We start from the raw sequence: 16896 nt of genomic DNA on the forward strand, positions 1-16896 counted from the left end.
TGCTTCATCACTAGCTGCTGCATTTGTTATGCTTCTTATGCCTTGATTGTGTGGGCTTGCAGGCAGCTCCCTGCAGTGCACTAAGTGAATAATGTATTTTTCTGGTGGGTTCTGTTCTTCTGACATAAGAGTAAGAAATGACACATTTAGCTACTTTCTTCTTTTCCCATCTACTATGTAACACTTTTAATAATACTTTCCTCTAAGTGAGATTTTTGGAAGGTGTATCTCACTTCAGATTGCACATGTTTACTCTCCAACTTGACAGTCAAAAAACCCCCTTGTTCTGTTGTGGCATGGCTCATGATTTTCCTAGTGCTCCTCGTTATGTTACATGTAAGCACAAGTTATGTTTCCTCTGCTCATTCTTTGCAATCACCCCATTCATTACCTCTGGTGAGCTTTATAATACCTTAATCCTTGCAGGCTTCTGCTCTCCTTGTTCTTCAGGGAGCCTGAATTCCCAAAGGCGCCGTTCAGCTACCTACGGAAATTACGCACCTGCTTCTTGGTGCTCCTTGCCAATGCTGTAATGTTAGCTTCCTCTCCTCCACCCCTTCTGGCACAGGACTTCAAACCTCTCCTGAAGTGTCTTAGCTTAGAAATGCAGGGAGGTTGATGTATGAAGTGTTATTTTTTTTCCCCCCTGTCTGTTTTTTCCCCTGCATCACTACATCACCTGTCTCCCTCCCTGGGAGGCCCTGCAGCATCCTTGCTCTGGGCTGGGGGCAGGTCTGTTCTTGATTTTTATTTATCACAGTGGGGAACAATGCACTCACATCTTTCAGGCCTCCTGCAGATGGAATGGAGTCCTGCACTGGGTTTTATAGCTTTATACAGGAATTTGACTTTGGAGAGAAAAACCAGAGCCTATGTCCCCAGAAGGAAGTTCCCCAGCATCAGTCACCTCTTAGTTTTGGATATGGGCTTGTGCAATGCCTGATAGCATAAGAGACCTAGTACCGTTTTCCCCATCCCTTTGCATTAAGCATGAATGGATGCACAAGCTCCTGCCTGTAGGATAATTATCCTCTGTGTCTATCTGGACAGCAGCCTCATCAGTTGGAAGTGAGCTTTGTCATCATTAAGGAGACTTTAACAAAGACTGTTCTGTCAAAAGTGAACATCTTGATGAGACTTAATTTATTTCACAGTTGTTGTTATCCTGTTGACCTAAAATGACAGCAGGAGACTTGGAGAGGTGCCCAGTTTATTTAAGAAGCAGGCACAAAACAGTCTCTGCCTGCCTGGAGAAAGATCTTAGCAGCATAAAGCAATAAAGCTCCTAGTCCCAGAGATCTGTCTGGCAGCTCCTGCTCATCAAAGCTCACTGTGACTTTTCTGAGGGCCAGTCCAGATTGTGTTGGGTTTTTTTTCTATTTTTAAGTATCCCAACTTCTCCTTTGTGCATCCTCTCAGGAGTGTTTTCAGTGCTGTGAAAACTGGAAAAATGTTGTGCGGTGTACCTGCATAACAGTCTGGGTTTACTCCAGTGTTTAGGGGCAGATCAGATGCCTGGATGCAGGTATCTGGAGCAGCCTGGTGTTTAACAGCTGTGTGGTGGCACAGTCCAGCTGCAGTGCCATGTCTGAGCCCCTGTCCCAGCTGTCTGGTGGAGCACGCCCCTCACAGATGTGCCTGGTGCATGTGCTCTTCCATGGAGAGCAGAGCCAAGCTGGGCACAGTGCAAGGACCAGGGTCCACATTTGCAAGCTGCAGCCAGAAGTCCACCAAGACACAAGGAGAAAAATCATAGTGGGAGGTGGTGTGATCTCTACCCTTGGAGGTTTTCAAACCTCGCCTGGGGAAGGCACTGAGCAAACTAATAAGATTTTATAGCCAGTCCTGCCTTGCACGGGGGGTTGGACTAGTGCCCTGCAAAATCTCCTCTGAATTAAATTACTCCATGAGAGAAGAGTTAAAATCAGATCAAATTCTGCTTTTTTCATGAGAAACAATATGGATTTTTCTTCCAACAGAAGGTCCTGTGAGAATAAGTACCTGCTTTTATAAAAGAGTGAAGGGTCACTGTCTTGTTATCTTCAATAACATAAAGTGGTTACTTTTCCCAGCTTTATTGGGATTCACCTACCCACTGCAAGATGTACTACTTGTCAAGCTAGGTGCTGTACAATTTGCAGAGGAAAAGCTGATGACAGACTCTCAGAACAAACACCTTTCATGCTTTTTGCATAGAAGCTGCAGCTTGCAGACACAAGTGAGGGTTGGGAGGGTGATTTGAGATCAACCACACTGAGGAGCCCTTTGAGGGAGCCTAAGATGTGATGCTGCTGCAGTACTAGCATTACATCAGGAACTCATTCCCTGTTTAATTCCTTCCCAGGAATTAAAAAAAAATCTTTCCCTAAGACCAAAAAAATAGGATGTGAGAAAATGAGCTGCATTGCAAAGGACCAAACCATGCCAAAACTAAGCTCAGAGATGTTGCAAAAGCAGGGGAAAAAGTCAAGGAGGAAGACAAAACTTGGAGGGGAAGATATGAGGGACATGGCATGGAAACTGAAAAAAAAAATAAATTTGGGCGAGACAGTTGCTAAGTCTCAGAAAACAGGACTGGAAAATTCAGGAGTAGCACAAGGTTAACCTTCTGGAAGTAATTTTTTGGCCATTTTCTTCAATGTTTTTGCTTTTTAATAAAATGGAAATGTTATTCCCTTTGATGTTTTTTCTGACATCCTACTCTGTCTCCCTCTCAGCTCACAGCACAGTCACCTACAGGGCAGAGCTTCCCAGAGCCTGTTGGAGAGGGTGAGCAGGAAATGGGCTCAGCCTCTGTATCCCCTGCCCACCAGTGGCACAAGAGCCATGGCTCATTGGAACAGACGCTGGGAGTAACTGATTTTGAATATGACAATATTAACTACTTCTTCTTGCACAGTCCTCAGCACCACACATTGTGACCAAACATAACAGCTGACGAGTGACTGGTTGTGCTGAGCACAGCCCAGAGAAGCTCAGACATCCCTAAACCCCAAATCCTCTTCCTCTTATCTTCTCCCCTTTGCCCACGGAACACCATCTCGTTCTGTTTCTTTGCTGCCGGCAAACCAAGGTGGGCAGCAGCTGTAAATCCTCCGTGTCCGCCGAGAGCTGGCACCAGCCGTGTGTGGCAGAGCCCTGCCGGGGTCCGCAGGCCTCACACAGAGCTCCGGGGATCTCTCGCGTCTCCTCGGGAGGCGCCCGTGCCAACACCGCCCCAGCCGTGAGGAACAAGGTGCGGGGCCATGGCACCGCTGGGCAGCGGCTCCGGGGCTGCCCCGGAACACATCTGCTTCTGCCAGGCCGGCGGGACAGTGCGAGCAGGGGCTGGGCTGGTTGGCCATGAGGGGCACAGGCAGCCGGACCCGGTACGGGAGAGCGCCGGGGGAGCGGAGCTGTCCGAGCGCTCTGACAGCCGCCCGGGCCTCCCGGCGTGGCCCCAAAGCAACCAACACCCCCTCAACCCCCTTCAAACAATAAAACAATAATAATGATAATAACGATAATAATAAAATCCCCAAATGTATAAATAGCTGCCCTCGGAAGCTGCCCGTCGCGCTGAGCCGCTGCCCGAGCCCCGCCAGCGAAGGGGAGGGGGAAGCAGCCCGGGACGCCCCCGTCCGCCTCCCCGGAAGGGGGGCGAGGGGCGGCGAGGCGGCCCCGCTCCGCCCCGCCCGGCGCTTTCTGTCCGCTCTCCCGCGCCGTACGGCCCGGCCGCGCCGGCTCCATCCGCTCCCAACTTTGTGGTGCGGGGCGCGGGCGGCACCGCCGCGCTGCCCTCAGCGGGGCCGCCCTCAGCGGGGCGCGGGCCCGGCCATGGCCGGCATCGGCATCGACCACTCCAAGCTGCCCGGAGTCAAGGAAGGTGCGGCTCACCCCGGCGCGGGGAGGAGGGGGCGTTGGACGGGACTGGGCGCTGTGGGGGAAATGGGAGCGAGGCAAGGAGAGAAACTGTTGGTTTGGGGTGTTTTTTCTTAAACGTTATCATTTTTCAATTTCCAGGCGCCGCTGGAAATTGTTCGCGGCGCTAGCGGGGAGCCGGGTCAGCGGGAGGGGACGGGGCGCTCCGTGCTCCGGCCGTGGCTCCGGTGCTCCCGGGGCTGTCCCGCTGCCGGTGCGGGTGTCCGGCGGGTGGCGGGAGGGGACGAGAGGCGGAGGCCGGCGGCGGAGCGGCGGCAGTGGCTGGACAGAGCCACAGTCGCTGGACAGAGAGCCGTGGCCGCTGTGCTGGCCTCGCTTCCGGCTGCCCTCCCCGGCAGAGCGGCGGGGGTCGGGCTGGCAGCGCCGCTGCTCCCCGGGAGGAGCGAGCGAGGAGCGGCGCTGGGGGAGGAGGGCGCAGCCCTTTGTCTGCGCCGGGGCCGAGGCTGCCGCCGGCGCCGCCGCGCTCCCCCCGCCGCGCCCGGGCAGCCGGGCTGGGGGCGCCGGCCGGGGCTGCGCTCCCGCGGGGGCTGAGGCTGCCGGGGCACCCTGCGGGAGATGGACGAGCAGCGATGTCTGTCTGTCCGTCTGTCTGTCTGTCCGTCCCTGGCAGTCACGGCTCGGCCGGGGCCGGAGGCTCCGCTCGGGCCGTTGGAAAAATGGCATCAGAACTGTGGATATCCACAAATTTGGCGATTTGAGGGGCACTGGTGATGTTGAGGCCCCGGTTACAAACACTAACGTACTGGTTTTTACGAACACTGCTCCGCATTGGGCTTGGGAGCGCCAAGCAGCCGCTCCCACCCCGCAGACCCCGGTGCCCCCCTCGGTTCCAGGGGTCCCGCTGGCTTGGCCTGTGCTCAGAGCACGGATTCACCTTCTGCCAGGCCTCGGCTTCCCTGCTAGTGCACTGCCTGCCTCACACGTGTGCCTTTGAGCTCAATTAAATGTGCCCTGGAGCTGCTTTGGGTTTAGAAAGCTTTGTAGGAGATAGTTTGTTCCTTCTGACAGTGATTTGTGATAAACCAGTAGAAGCTCTGTCCTAATCAAGTTAGTTTGGATTTACTCTCTAGTAATAGAGAGCAATGGTTTCCTGCTTAAAAGAAACCAAACTTCCTTAAACTTGTTTCCCTTGCCACTGGCGATTTTTTTTTTCAAATTTCAATTCTTACAAAACAGCAGTTGTGAATTTGATGATTTAGCTAGCCAAGAGTAGAAAACCTATTTCTGCGCAGGCAGCTGGGGTTTCCTTTTGACCTCCTGTCATCCTTTAATGCTTCACTCAGTGTTACTGGAACAAAAGCTGAAGCTGATGTTTTAGGGGTTAATGTTCCTCCTGTGTAAGTCGTTAGCAGAACTGTTATTGGCCATTTTAGTGTGGTAGAGATCTCATCCTTAGAGTCTGTCCACACATGGTTGGTAACTCAAGAAAATGAATCCAATTAACCTTTCCAGTGGGTTGATTAAAGTGAATTAAATCCCTGTGTAGATGCTTATATTCACAATTTAAGTAGACTGGATTTGATTTGCCTTTATTAGTTTTTTGAGTTGAACTAACTGGGCTGAGCTGAGGTGGTTTGCATGCTGAATGAAAGGACATGTACAGCATTACAGTGTAACTCAACCAGTCCCTGGGAAATTTGCACCTATGCTATAGTGTGGATTAAGCTTCGAGAGTGTCCTGTTACTACGATCTGTTGTTACTTGATAGCAATGGGATTAAAGTAGTGTGCCAGAGCAACGTGCAAAGTAGATGAGGTTTGAGCCATGTTCTGCAAAGCCTCAGGCATGTGTCACGCTTTTAGTTTAATGGCATCGCTTGTTTTTGTTTTGGAAAGTGTTGAGACTGAGCTATGGTTTGGATTAGGTCTTTTCGTGCTCTGTGTCAATGCCAGCCAAGGAAAGAAAAGCATTGCCTGCCATACCGAGGGAAATATTTATTGTTCCTGATAGAGAAATCACTGTTGATCTTTCTGGAAAAAGCATTCCCTTTCTTTGCGTAGGGTAAAGGTCGGCTGAGTCATTCATTAACAATGAAGAACCTTTTGGTTTGAGTACTTTGTTCTTCACCAGCTTCAGGAGAGGAGGTGTTATGTCCGGGTCCTCCCTGCGTGCAGGTAGCCAGGAGTGCTGAAAGACAGCATCATCCTCCTCTTCTGGAGTGATCTCAAAAGCTCTTCTGAAAGTGGGATCGTTTCAGTGCAGCGATGGCAGTGAAGATCTGATAACTGGCTAGGTGCTGCAGGAGGTCTTGCTTCTTATGTTTACTTTCCTCTTTTATCTCTAAAAGCATTTACATCAGCTCAAGGCCTGATGTGGATGGCATTTTGCTGGTGAAAACCACTTCAGCTGGTCCAGTTTATTTTGTGGGCAGGGCTTTACTGGTGTAAAATACACCCTCAAAACACATTTTTCCTAGTATGAACTACACCTTGCTGCTGCAGCCTGGTGTTACAGACCCATTTTTCTGTGAGTAGTAGAGTGGATCTGACCTCTGTGGTCAGTAAACCTCATGTAAGTTATTTGTTTTGGTGTTAGTTGCAGTCTGTGGCCTATGCTTCTCTGCCTGCATTTCTGTTCATCTCCCAAGTGTCTGTGATATATTTGCTTTTCACAAAGCAGCCTTTGCTGTTTGCTCTTTTGACCTACCTCAGGAGATTGCTCAGCTTTGTGTGTGTAGATCTTTTTTACCAGAGGTCTCATTTGTGAGCCTTTTGGTGATAAAAACATCCTAGAAACATTATTTTGATTAGCTACTAATAAAGCAAATAAAACTGTCTTGGGCCCTGCTTGATCTCTAACTGCCTCTCATCTCTTGTGACCTGATGCATTCCTAGGAGCTGTGTTTGGGAAGGGCTCCACCCTCTTGGCTGCCTGCTGTGGGTGAGCCCTTGGACTTGAGAGGCGTTTCTGGCTGCATGCAGGCAGGCTGAGCTGCAGGGGAGGTGTTTAGGAGCTGTGCAAACCATACCCCTCTCTGGAGGAGGTACCTCTGGTCCTGTCTGCTGTTGCCTTTCCAAAGGTCTGAGGCACCATCTTTGTGAAGGGAATGCCTGCCTGCTCAGGCTGAGGCTCAGTCCTTCATTCATTGCTGTCTCCAAGAGTCATCAGTTGTTGGCAGCAGCAGGAAAAACCCAGGTCTGGGCATTCTCTCAGGGGCTCCTCATCTTCCTGCTAGTTTGAATTCTCTGTGAGGAGAGAAAAGGGAGAGGTGGGATGGGGGAGGACTCTAAACTCTGTCCCAGTAGTGTGCAGCTCTGGAGAACTGTGGAAATTTTCAGTGGGTGAAGTGTTTTTATTGAATTTTATTTTTAGTAGTAGTGTAAGGGAATGCAAGAGTGGTACGTCTGGGCTGATGATTACAACTGACCCTGCCATTCCTGTCTGACACTCCAGCCTTGGCAAAGGCTGTGGCACCTGTGCATGGAGAGACACAACAATGCTCACACTGCTTCCTACTCTTTGTTCAGCACCTGATTTGACTTTTGGGAGCTGTACATTCAAATGCTGCTGGTTGTAATCTGCTGCCTGAGAGGCCAGTATCCAAAACGTGGTAGTAAAAGATACAGCTCTGACTGTGTCTTTGGGGAAACAGGAAGAGCTTGAATATTTTCTGTCCTGGCACGGTGTTCTCTGGGGCAGGCAGTCTGGCTGGCTCTCTTTTGCCTTAGCATAAATTGAATAAAAGTTTGCTGTTAGCATCAGTCTTCCTCTTCCTCCCAGCTACAGGCCTTTCTGCTGACCTCTGCAGCTTAACATGACCTCTGCTGAGGCTCCTGCAATGAAAACCTCCTGGCTACTGACCCTTCCAGTGACTGGGGAGGGGGATGAGGTCTGAGCTGCAATGTGTCAGGCTTCCATGGTGCAGACTGAGGTTATTGGCTTATAATGAGGCCTTTGGTGCCTGTCTGTGCTCAGCAACATGAGAGTGGACAGGAGAAATTTGATGTCTGTCAGAGGTGGAAGAGGATTGAGGAAGTGTGAATAGCGGGCGCGGTGTCTGATGAGGAAAGATTCTGCTTAGGGGTTTTTCAGGGGAATGGTTTTGAGGGATGAGCTGTCAGCTGTATTCATCTGAAGGAAGCATTGGCCTTTAACTGGATTAGTATAATCAGGGCAACAATTTTGAGAGCAGCTGAGGGTCAGCCGGGTCATTGTGAAGCCACCTGCCCGATGCCCTTTGGCTCCAGCTGGGATCTTTCCTTGCAGCATCATGATTTTCTGCTTTGTGACTTCCTTTAAGGTTTAAGGGCTCTGAGAAATTCAGGCAAGATGGATGGCTTGAGGGCAGTGGGGAGGTGGAGAGTGATGGGACATAGACACAGGTCACTGGCTCACATCCAGCTCTTCTGGGTAACAGGAGATCTGTTTTTCCAGCATGCATGAGTTCTGTAGCTGAGGCTGTGGCACTCATTTCACTTCTGGTTGAAGCTGGGTGAAAGTTTTATTTTGCATTCAGTGGTTCTGGGTCTGCAGTGCTTGGCAGAGATGGGCAGGATTAGCATATTTCATGCTCTTGGCTCTGACAGGCAGCTGAACAAGCAGGTCTGCCTCCTCCCATCCCCAAATCCTCAACACTTGTCTGCTGTGAACTGCTGGGGAGGTTCTGCTGCGGCAAAAATTGCTCGAAAAGCTTTGGCAGAAAGACACCCCAAGTGTCCCATTGATGCTTTTTGCAGAGATGTTTCCTTGGCTCCTGACAGATTTTTGGATGGGGGTAAGAGGGGCACAGCCTAGTTTTGCACTGATTCCTGGGGACACAGGGATTGCAGCGGGGGTTTTCACCCGTTTACGATACGACATCGTGACTTTGTCCATCAGCCATTGCTGGCCTCTGGGGAATGCTCCCAACTGAGCAGTGTGTTTATGGTCACCATGGGCTCTGTTTAATCTTCCATTTCCTGTGGCCATGGGAAACGTCAGAGGGTGCCAGGCAGGAGTTGGAGATGGCTGCTGCAAGGAGCAGGAAAGGCCAGTTCTGCTCTCTCTGGTGCTTGAAAAACACCACTCAGAAAAACAATGGGATATGCCTTGGAGCTGTGTGAAACTTCTGTTTTGCTGGAATAAGCTTTCTTTTTCTTGCTCAGAGTCATCCAGTTCACATGAATGTGCTGATTTATAGGACAAAGTGACAAGTTCCTTGCCTGCTTCCCTCTCCCCTTTCCAGAATGTCCCCAGCTGGCTGGCTCCCTGCTCCTTCACTGCTGCTCCTGTGTAGTGCTGCTTTGAAGGCTGAAGGGCTGAGGGAGGAGGTTGGTCTGTTGGTGAAATTGCCTTAAAACTTGCTTTAGGTCCATTTTCTGGCATGACACTCACTGCTGGCTTGACCTTCAGCTGTTCTCCCAGAAGGTGATAAGGACAGCTGCTGTTCACTGCTGGTTGGCTGCATTGCTGGGAGCACAGGGCATGTTTGCTGGACATTTCCACCAGGAAAGCTGCAGTCTCCCTGGAGGCTGATGTGTGTCAGTGATGCTCTCTGTTCACCTTACAGCACTGGCTTTTCCACAGAACATGTATAGGACTTTGTGAAAGTCCCTTGACACTTCATTTATACTGCTTTTTTGAGGAGTAGAAATTCAAGCCTTCCTGCTGTTTTCTTTCTCAGTACTTGAGAAGATACCACATAGCTCACTGAGTGAGTGTTGTGTGGCCTTGACACTGTATGGCTGCAGGGATGGATGTTTTGGCTGGGCTGGGAAGAGAACAGGAGGGTGCAGCATCAGGCTGGCAGCGTAAGGGGTGCAAGGCAGTGTTGTTTTGTTGTGAACCTTACCTTGAGCAAAGAGGATCATTCACGCCTTAGTGCTCATAAAATTTACCCTGTGACCCCAGGCACCCTGTGAATTAAACCAGAAGTGCCAGAACTGTTACTGGGGAGAAAGGTGTAGATGAAAGCTTGCTCAGAGCCTAGCACAGCCCATCTGCACCTGCCCAATTATTTTGTGTCAGGCTCCTGAAGCTCAGCTGATGGTTATTTTAATTGCACACCAACCCACGATGTCAGCGCCACAATGCTCTGTCAGCCAAACCAAAATAGGGAGATCTTTTTGTCTTCAGCCTGGCTTGGCTTGGTTTGTGTGCACTCGGTAGCTCTACCCTGCATTATGTGCTCTTCAGGACAGAAAGTCAAAGTGGGTTTGTGAGTGAGTCACTTTTCTTCACTTCCCTTTTCAAAAGAGGTGTGACAAGCCATGTGCAGTGAAACTGAGTGCCTGTGTGCAATTTTGTTCATCCTTTCCTGAGCCCTTTTGCTGAACCAGAACTTGGTCACCAGAGGAGTCAGCTCTCAGCGGAAATGTTATGTAGGCTCGGTGTGTGGTGTTCAGTAAGTGATGACAAAGGGGAAAAGGGCATAAGTGAGCAAATATTTGAAACACTGAGACACAGACATTCCATAAGGACACTGACAGGAGTGACATGAGAAGTAATGGGGCAGAAGGGAGGAAGGAAGTTTATGCAAACAGGAGTATTTCCTGGCAGTGAGAAGGCAGGGTTTTTAATTCCTTTCTGCATTATATGTGTAGCATTGGCTCTTTACATCCAGACAGGACAAGAGGCTGGAGTGTGCTCTGGCTGGAAATGCTCCTCACAGAGGGACTGTTGCCACTGACTTGGCACATGGTTGGGGTAATGCTGGTCTGGCTCAGGGAAGCCTCCCCTGGTGTGGATGGAAAGCTCTGCACAGCACAATGACTTTGCACTGCAAAAGCAGCTTATTATATCTCTGTTCTGGTTACAGCAAGCATTACCTGTAGCATCCTGGTGCAAAGAAGTGGCCTCTCCTTCTGCTCTGGTATTAGTTTTGTTATTGAGGTGCTGGCTGGTGGCATGGGAAGGATTTATGACCTAAATTCAGCAGCAGCTTGTGGAGCCTTTGGCAGTGCTGCTGAGGTGAGGTGGTGGAGCACAGCACGGAGCAGGCCTGGGAACCCTCCAAGGCACCAGGGTGTTGGCTTTCCAAACACCAGGGTGTTTTCATGGCAGGCAGAGCTCTGCTGTTCTCAGGGCTGTGCTCTCCTGCAGGCCATCTGCCTGGCGCCAGGTTTCCAGAGGAAGTTGGTGTTGGGAAGAGGCTGAGCTCTGCTGACCTTAATTGCAGTGCTGGAAGGACTGAGTCCTTGGCTAGGGCTGCACAGCCCTGCCTGGATTCCACACATCCCCGATGCAAGGTGGAAAAAGCAGGTTTGTCTCCAGCTCAGTGCTCAGTTTGCTGGTATTCCAGGCAGCTGGCATTGCACACAGCATCAATTCTGGCTGTGTAACAGGTGAACTTAACTTGGTCCTGATTTAACTGTTCTTTTTTTTACTTTTTCTCGTTTTTAAGAAGCTGAGAGTATGCAATATCACCTGAAGGTGATATGGTTCCCAAAGCAAAAAAAAAAAAGAATTACCTTTACTGACCTGGAGCTCATTTAGTGCTCTCGGAAGGGAGAAAAGGCTGCCAGCCTGCTTCTTCCTCATGCTTTGCAATGTATATGAACTGTGGGCTCAGATACCACAAAGCAGTTTGTTCAAAATGATGCAGGGAGCTCTGCATCCCTGTCCTTCTGGTCTCAGAAGCCAGAGACTTATTCTTACCCTTATATGCCAGTGTTGTAAATCTGTAGTTGCACTTAGGGCTGTGTGCCAACTCAAGGTTGTGACAGGAAAGGGAACATGTATTGTTAGTGCTGTAGCTTTACTGATTTGTGACTTGTAGATGGATGTGGAATTTTGACTGATCTGGGGCCAGCTTTGGTACTTTGTGTTCCCCAGAGCTGACTAATAAACCTGGAGAACTTAAACACAGGAAGCAAGGGGGGAGAGTCCCCGTGAGGAGCTTGTGGAGCAAAGGAAAAGGGTTTTGAAACAAACCAACAACCTTGGTTGGGTAGAGGACAGTTGTTCTTGCAGAGCAGCTTTGCAGGGCTGGCAGCAGCTGAACGGGTGGCTGACAGGAGTCTTTGCTTGCATCCTAGCAGCCACCTTTCTAGGGAAAGGGAAGCTGATAGGAATCTGTGCAAGAATTGGAGCTGACTGCAGGCTTAGTTCAGATACCTTCTGCTTCGACTGCAGCAGCTGGCAGGGTTTCCATCAAGGCTGGGAGGCTGCTCAGAAGCCCATCCTGCTGGAGCTTTGCTTCTCTTAGTATGTGATCTGGAGGAATAAAACCTGGCTGGTTTGAATGTGCACTGCCACTGTTGTGTGCCCTTTCAGCTGCAGCTCTGGTGCAGCTACAGGCCATGGAGCAGTCTCAGGGTTGGCTCTAGTTGTCCAAATGCTGAAGAGAAGGTGGCATCTCAGGGGACTCTTTAATTCTGCTTGTTTTTTCCAGAGGTTATTGTTTCTCTGTACAACTGCAGGTCACTGTCATGTAAAAGCACACTGTGGGGTTGGAGAGGAACTTGAACCTTTTTTTGGCACTTGGCAGCTTCTGTGTAGGCGTGAGGTTTCCAGCAGTCAGCCTTTTGTAAAGCAGTCACTAAACTGAGTCAGGGCATGAAGCTGTACCAGAGGGGTGTTCAAACCTCCCTTCTTGCATCCTGTCTCCCTTGTGTTTTTCTACATTATCTTTCAGGATTAAGCTAGAGGAGAACCCTGTGAGAGCTGACACTTTGCATTATCTCTGCTCCCAGCTGCCTCTTTGGAGCTGCTGTGTGAGGTTATTCACCACAGCCTGAGGGCTGAGAAATGCTGGTGAAATATCTGCCATGGCTCCTGAAAGCCATCCTGAACCACAAAGTGGGCCTGCCAGCTCTCTGCAGAGAAACTGCTGAACTGAACAAGGGGTTTAGCTGTGCATTCATCAGAGAATGAAAGTTTTGCCTATCTGGGGAACAGTGTGTGTCAGAGAACAGAAATTTTGGTTATCCGGGAAACTCAATGTGTCCTTCTGAAAGTTTTGTGTGATGTAAAATTAGTTAAAATGCTGAAATAAAAGCTGAATTAAATAGATAAAACAACAGAATCCAGTGATTGCTATTGGAGATGGGTGTGGGGTAAGGGAGTGTACTTACAGTGCAAATCTCTTGAGATGCAAGTTCCATGGCCCAGCAGTTTTCCGAGTGGGTGGCTGTTTTGAATTGCACTTGATAAAAGACTTTTTCTATTCCCCCTCCCCTACACCAATTTAAATGTGTGGTGTTGGGTTTAAAGCTGGGTTTAAAGGTGCCATGACATTCTGTCTGCAAAAGAAACCAAAAAAACCTTCCAGAAAAGAGGTATTGTGTGATCCATGGGACACAGCTAAAGGTGTGTCTTAGAGTTGCAGTGGTGCTCTTGGGGCCTGTATGGGCCAGAGATTTTGACCTCTCCTGGTGAAGGCAGCTCCAGCCCTGCTCTCCAGAGATGTGTATGGTAGTTTGCCTTTGGGGTAAAGGGTAAAGCACAGCTGTTGGACTCAAGTGTTGTTTGTTTTGCTGTGGTCCATGGCTGGGAGGTAGTGGTTAAAACTGACTTCTAGGAAAACTCCCTGCCTTTATTGTTGGTTGTTTCATTTGCACATATGGTATTAGCTGAGTCAACTGAGGCTGTGTCCAATGCTGGACAGGATGAACTACACAAACAGCTTTTGTTCTCACTGGTGGTTGAGATTATCTTCTTCCATACACAGACTCAGTTACAATCTCAGATGTTGTGAGTGAAGGGTTTGGCTGCCTGAGGTCTGCTGGTGTCAAACCAGCCAAGCCATCCCTACCTTGAAGTTTTTGTAGTAGAGACCCACCTGGGTGTTACTGGTGGCTCCACAATGCAATGGCTGAGCTCACTGGTGGTTTTTTGGGCATAGGCAGTCCTGGACAGGCAGATGGACACTGGAACAATCAAGAAATTTCTACAGAGCTGAGAGTTACCTGAGTCTGGCAGGTAATGACTTGCAGACATTAACACATATCGTGTCATCTATCTGCTCTCTGCTTTAAAGTGTTAATATATTCTGTGTGTTGAGCCCCTGCAATAGAAAGCAGAAGCTGTAACAGCAATGTTGGCTGTAGGACTTGGAAGTATTGGACAGCTCTTGTGACTCAGGGTACTCTGTGTCTGGGGACCCAACTGGACATGGCTGAAAAGGGTGAATTTTCAAAGCATGGATGTCATTACTTCTTAAGGCTCAATGCCATTTTTAGGTACATCTGAAAGTCTTGGCACAGAGTGGCTGGAAAGCTGCCCAGTGGAAAAGAACCTGGGGGTGCTAGTCAGTAGCCTGCTCAACATGAGCCAGTGTGTGCCCAGGTGGCCAAGAAGGCCAGTGCCATCCTGGCCTGGGTCAGTAGTGGTGTGGCCAGTGACTGTCACCCTGTTCTGGGCACTGGTGAGGCCACAGCTCAAATCCTGTGCTCAGTTCTGGTTCCCTCACTACAGCACAGACACTGAGCTGCTGAATGAGTCCAGAGAAGGGCAGTGAAGCTGGGAAGGGTCTGGAGCACGAGTCCTTGAGGAGCTGGGGGTGTTTAGCCTGGAGAAGAGGACTCAAGGTTGAGCTTATTGCTCTCTACAAGTCCCTGGCAGGAGGTTGCAGCCAGGTGGCCATTGGCCTCTTCTTCCAAGTACCAAGTGATGGAACAAGATGAGTTTTGTCAGGGGAAGTTTATATGGGATGTTAAAAAAAAACCATTTGCATAAGAGTGACCAGTGGTTGAAACAGGAAAGTATTTTGGAGATTGTCCATTCTAGGAGATGCTAAAAAGATGTGCATATGTGGCACTAAGAGGCATGCTTTAGTGGTGAGCTTGGCAGTGCCAGATCAGTGGTTGTACTTGATGACTTAATGTTGTTGTTCAACCTAAGTTATTCTAGGGTTTTGTGATTGAAATGCACCAACTCAGCATTTCTTCTGGAAGTCGAAGAGATTGTTTTTAATATTTTTGACCTATGGGTTCTGTTAAGCTTTGGGAATAAGAGGACTTGCTCTTATTTAGAAACATTGGAGATGAAACCAGGTAGGGTGGAATTATCCAGTGATGAAAAACATGGAAGCTTTCTGTAGAAAAGCAGAATGATAAATCTTATCATATTTTGTGACTGAGGCTTGCTCAAAGGATAACCTTTTGAGGTGCCTTGTGCTATTTTTCCACTATCTTGAGTATCTCCAGCTTCCTGTTTACACTGCAAACACATCACCTTCTGCTTTGAGGTCTTCAGCAGATACTCTCTCAGCTTTGGGACTGGTCTGTGGTACAGTGTGCAGGCTTCTTTACAGAAGTGAAATTGCCAAACTAGTAGCTTGGAGAAGGCACTTTGTGAATGTTGATGATTTCTGTCCTAAGGCAGGTTAAAAAAATGTAATGAAGTTCTGAGGGTTTGATTCCAAAATGCATAGTCTTCCTTCTTAAAGCACTAGGCAGGTGAGAGCTTAATGTTGGAGAGTGGTGCAGACAGAGCACAAAAATCTCATGGCCTTGACCTCAAGGCATTTAGCTTAGAGCAGAGAGGATAACCTCCTTCCCAAATCCCAAGATGTTCTTAGCTTCCAGGCCAAGACTGCTAGTAAAAAAACATAGTGGTTTGGTGATTTATTTGTTTTTAATTATTATTATTTTGCGTGTTTACATTTTTGAGAATTAGGCTGAGACCCCTCAGTTTGGTTCCCCACAGAGTCACTCAGTCTCCTTGTGCTGCCTGACAGCTCCCAGCTATGTGTGATGCTTTGGTGCTGTGGCTGAGGAGCAGAAATTGTTCCCTTTTTCAGACTGCCCAGACCTGCTCTCTGTCTGGGATCCACCTTCTCCCTGCATGATTTTCTGATTTCCTTGGCATGATGAGGCCCAGTGAGCAAGGCCCTAGGAATGTCATCTGTGTAACTGCAGCAGCCAGACATGTCCTAGCCAGCCTCTGTCAGCACCCCTGTGTGGCAGCAGGAGCTCCTGCTGTGATGGGAGAGGCAGGGCAGAAATGGGAATTGTTGAGGCTAGGCCATGTATCTCACAGAGCAGCTCTGCTGGGGCTGGGAATAAACATCCCAGTTGCAGGTTTTATCTGCCCTCAGGGCAGCCCTTCAGCTCCAGCTGGGTGGCTACTTGGTCAGGTTAGCTTTGTTTCAAGGAAATAATTCCCAAATTTTGAAGGTTTATCTGGCTTGGAGTGGCCTGACCAGTCCCTGCTGGTAAGAGTCTCTAAGGGATCCCAACTTGCTTTCTAATCTGCAGGAATATACAGAACTCAGGCATCCTCCTGAGACTGCTGGCTTATAAAAGGCTGCATTTGATACTTGCCATCAATTCATCAGCTCTGTAGGCCTAAAACTGATTTTTAGCTGATGATACTGCTTTTTCATGTTACTTTTGTCTTTCCTCTCCCTCCTGTCCTTTAGATTAGAATTCAAGAGCTGCAGATGCTCTAAACTAGGCATGACTCACGCCTAGTTCATTTTGTGAATTACCCAGCACACAGGACTGTCGGGAAAAGGCTGGGAGTGGAGGGGGTGGGGAGCAAGAGATGGTTTTTAAGACCCAAAAGGAAATGCTTGGAACATGCATCTGTGGTCCCTGGGTCATTGAACTGGCATGGATCCTGGACACGTTACATGGGCCACGTGAACCAAGGGGGCCCTTGGGACCCACAGGGGATGTCAAAGCATGATGTAAGACTTCAGGCAGAAGTGAGGGGGGTGTTTTGCTGTGAACCTTGCTTGACAAGCCAGCAGGGGCTGACCTCTTGTTGAGACAGTGCACCACAGCACCCATTCCTGGGTGTTACCTACCTCTTTGTCACACACCTGAGTATCACTAGCAACATCTAAAGCTGCCTTTGCTCCTCTCTGGTGGTTATCTCCATCTGTTTGAAACAGTTTGGGGTGTTAGAAATGCTGAGCTGTGGAGCTGAGGTAATGCTGGAGAAAGTTAGTTATATGGGTGGCAGAATATAAAATGGAAGAGGTTATTTAATGAAATTTTGCTGAGCTGTTGTACCTAGGGACTTTCTTATGTCAGCCATAAAGGCAGGGCTGCAGCCACGTTTCCAGGAGCCTCAGATGCACCAATACACAAAGAGCATATTTCCAGT

At 49.1% G+C, this 16896-nt stretch overlaps 1 protein-coding gene across 1 annotated transcript in view; it reads left to right on the top strand.

Moving 5' to 3' along the window:
* Positions 1-3782: 3782 nt before the first annotated feature.
* Positions 3783-16896, top strand: part of CCDC50 (coiled-coil domain containing 50) — a 41406-nt gene continuing 28292 nt past the window's right edge. Inside the window, exon 1 of the mRNA XM_058031136.1 lies at positions 3783-3865. Coding sequence (XP_057887119.1) covers positions 3817-3865 — 49 coding nt within the window. The 5' untranslated portion in view covers positions 3783-3816. The remainder of the gene's footprint in view (positions 3866-16896) is intronic.

This window comes from Melospiza georgiana, chromosome 10 (assembly GCF_028018845.1).
Source record: "Melospiza georgiana isolate bMelGeo1 chromosome 10, bMelGeo1.pri, whole genome shotgun sequence".
Classification (NCBI taxonomy): domain Eukaryota; kingdom Metazoa; phylum Chordata; class Aves; order Passeriformes; family Passerellidae; genus Melospiza; species Melospiza georgiana.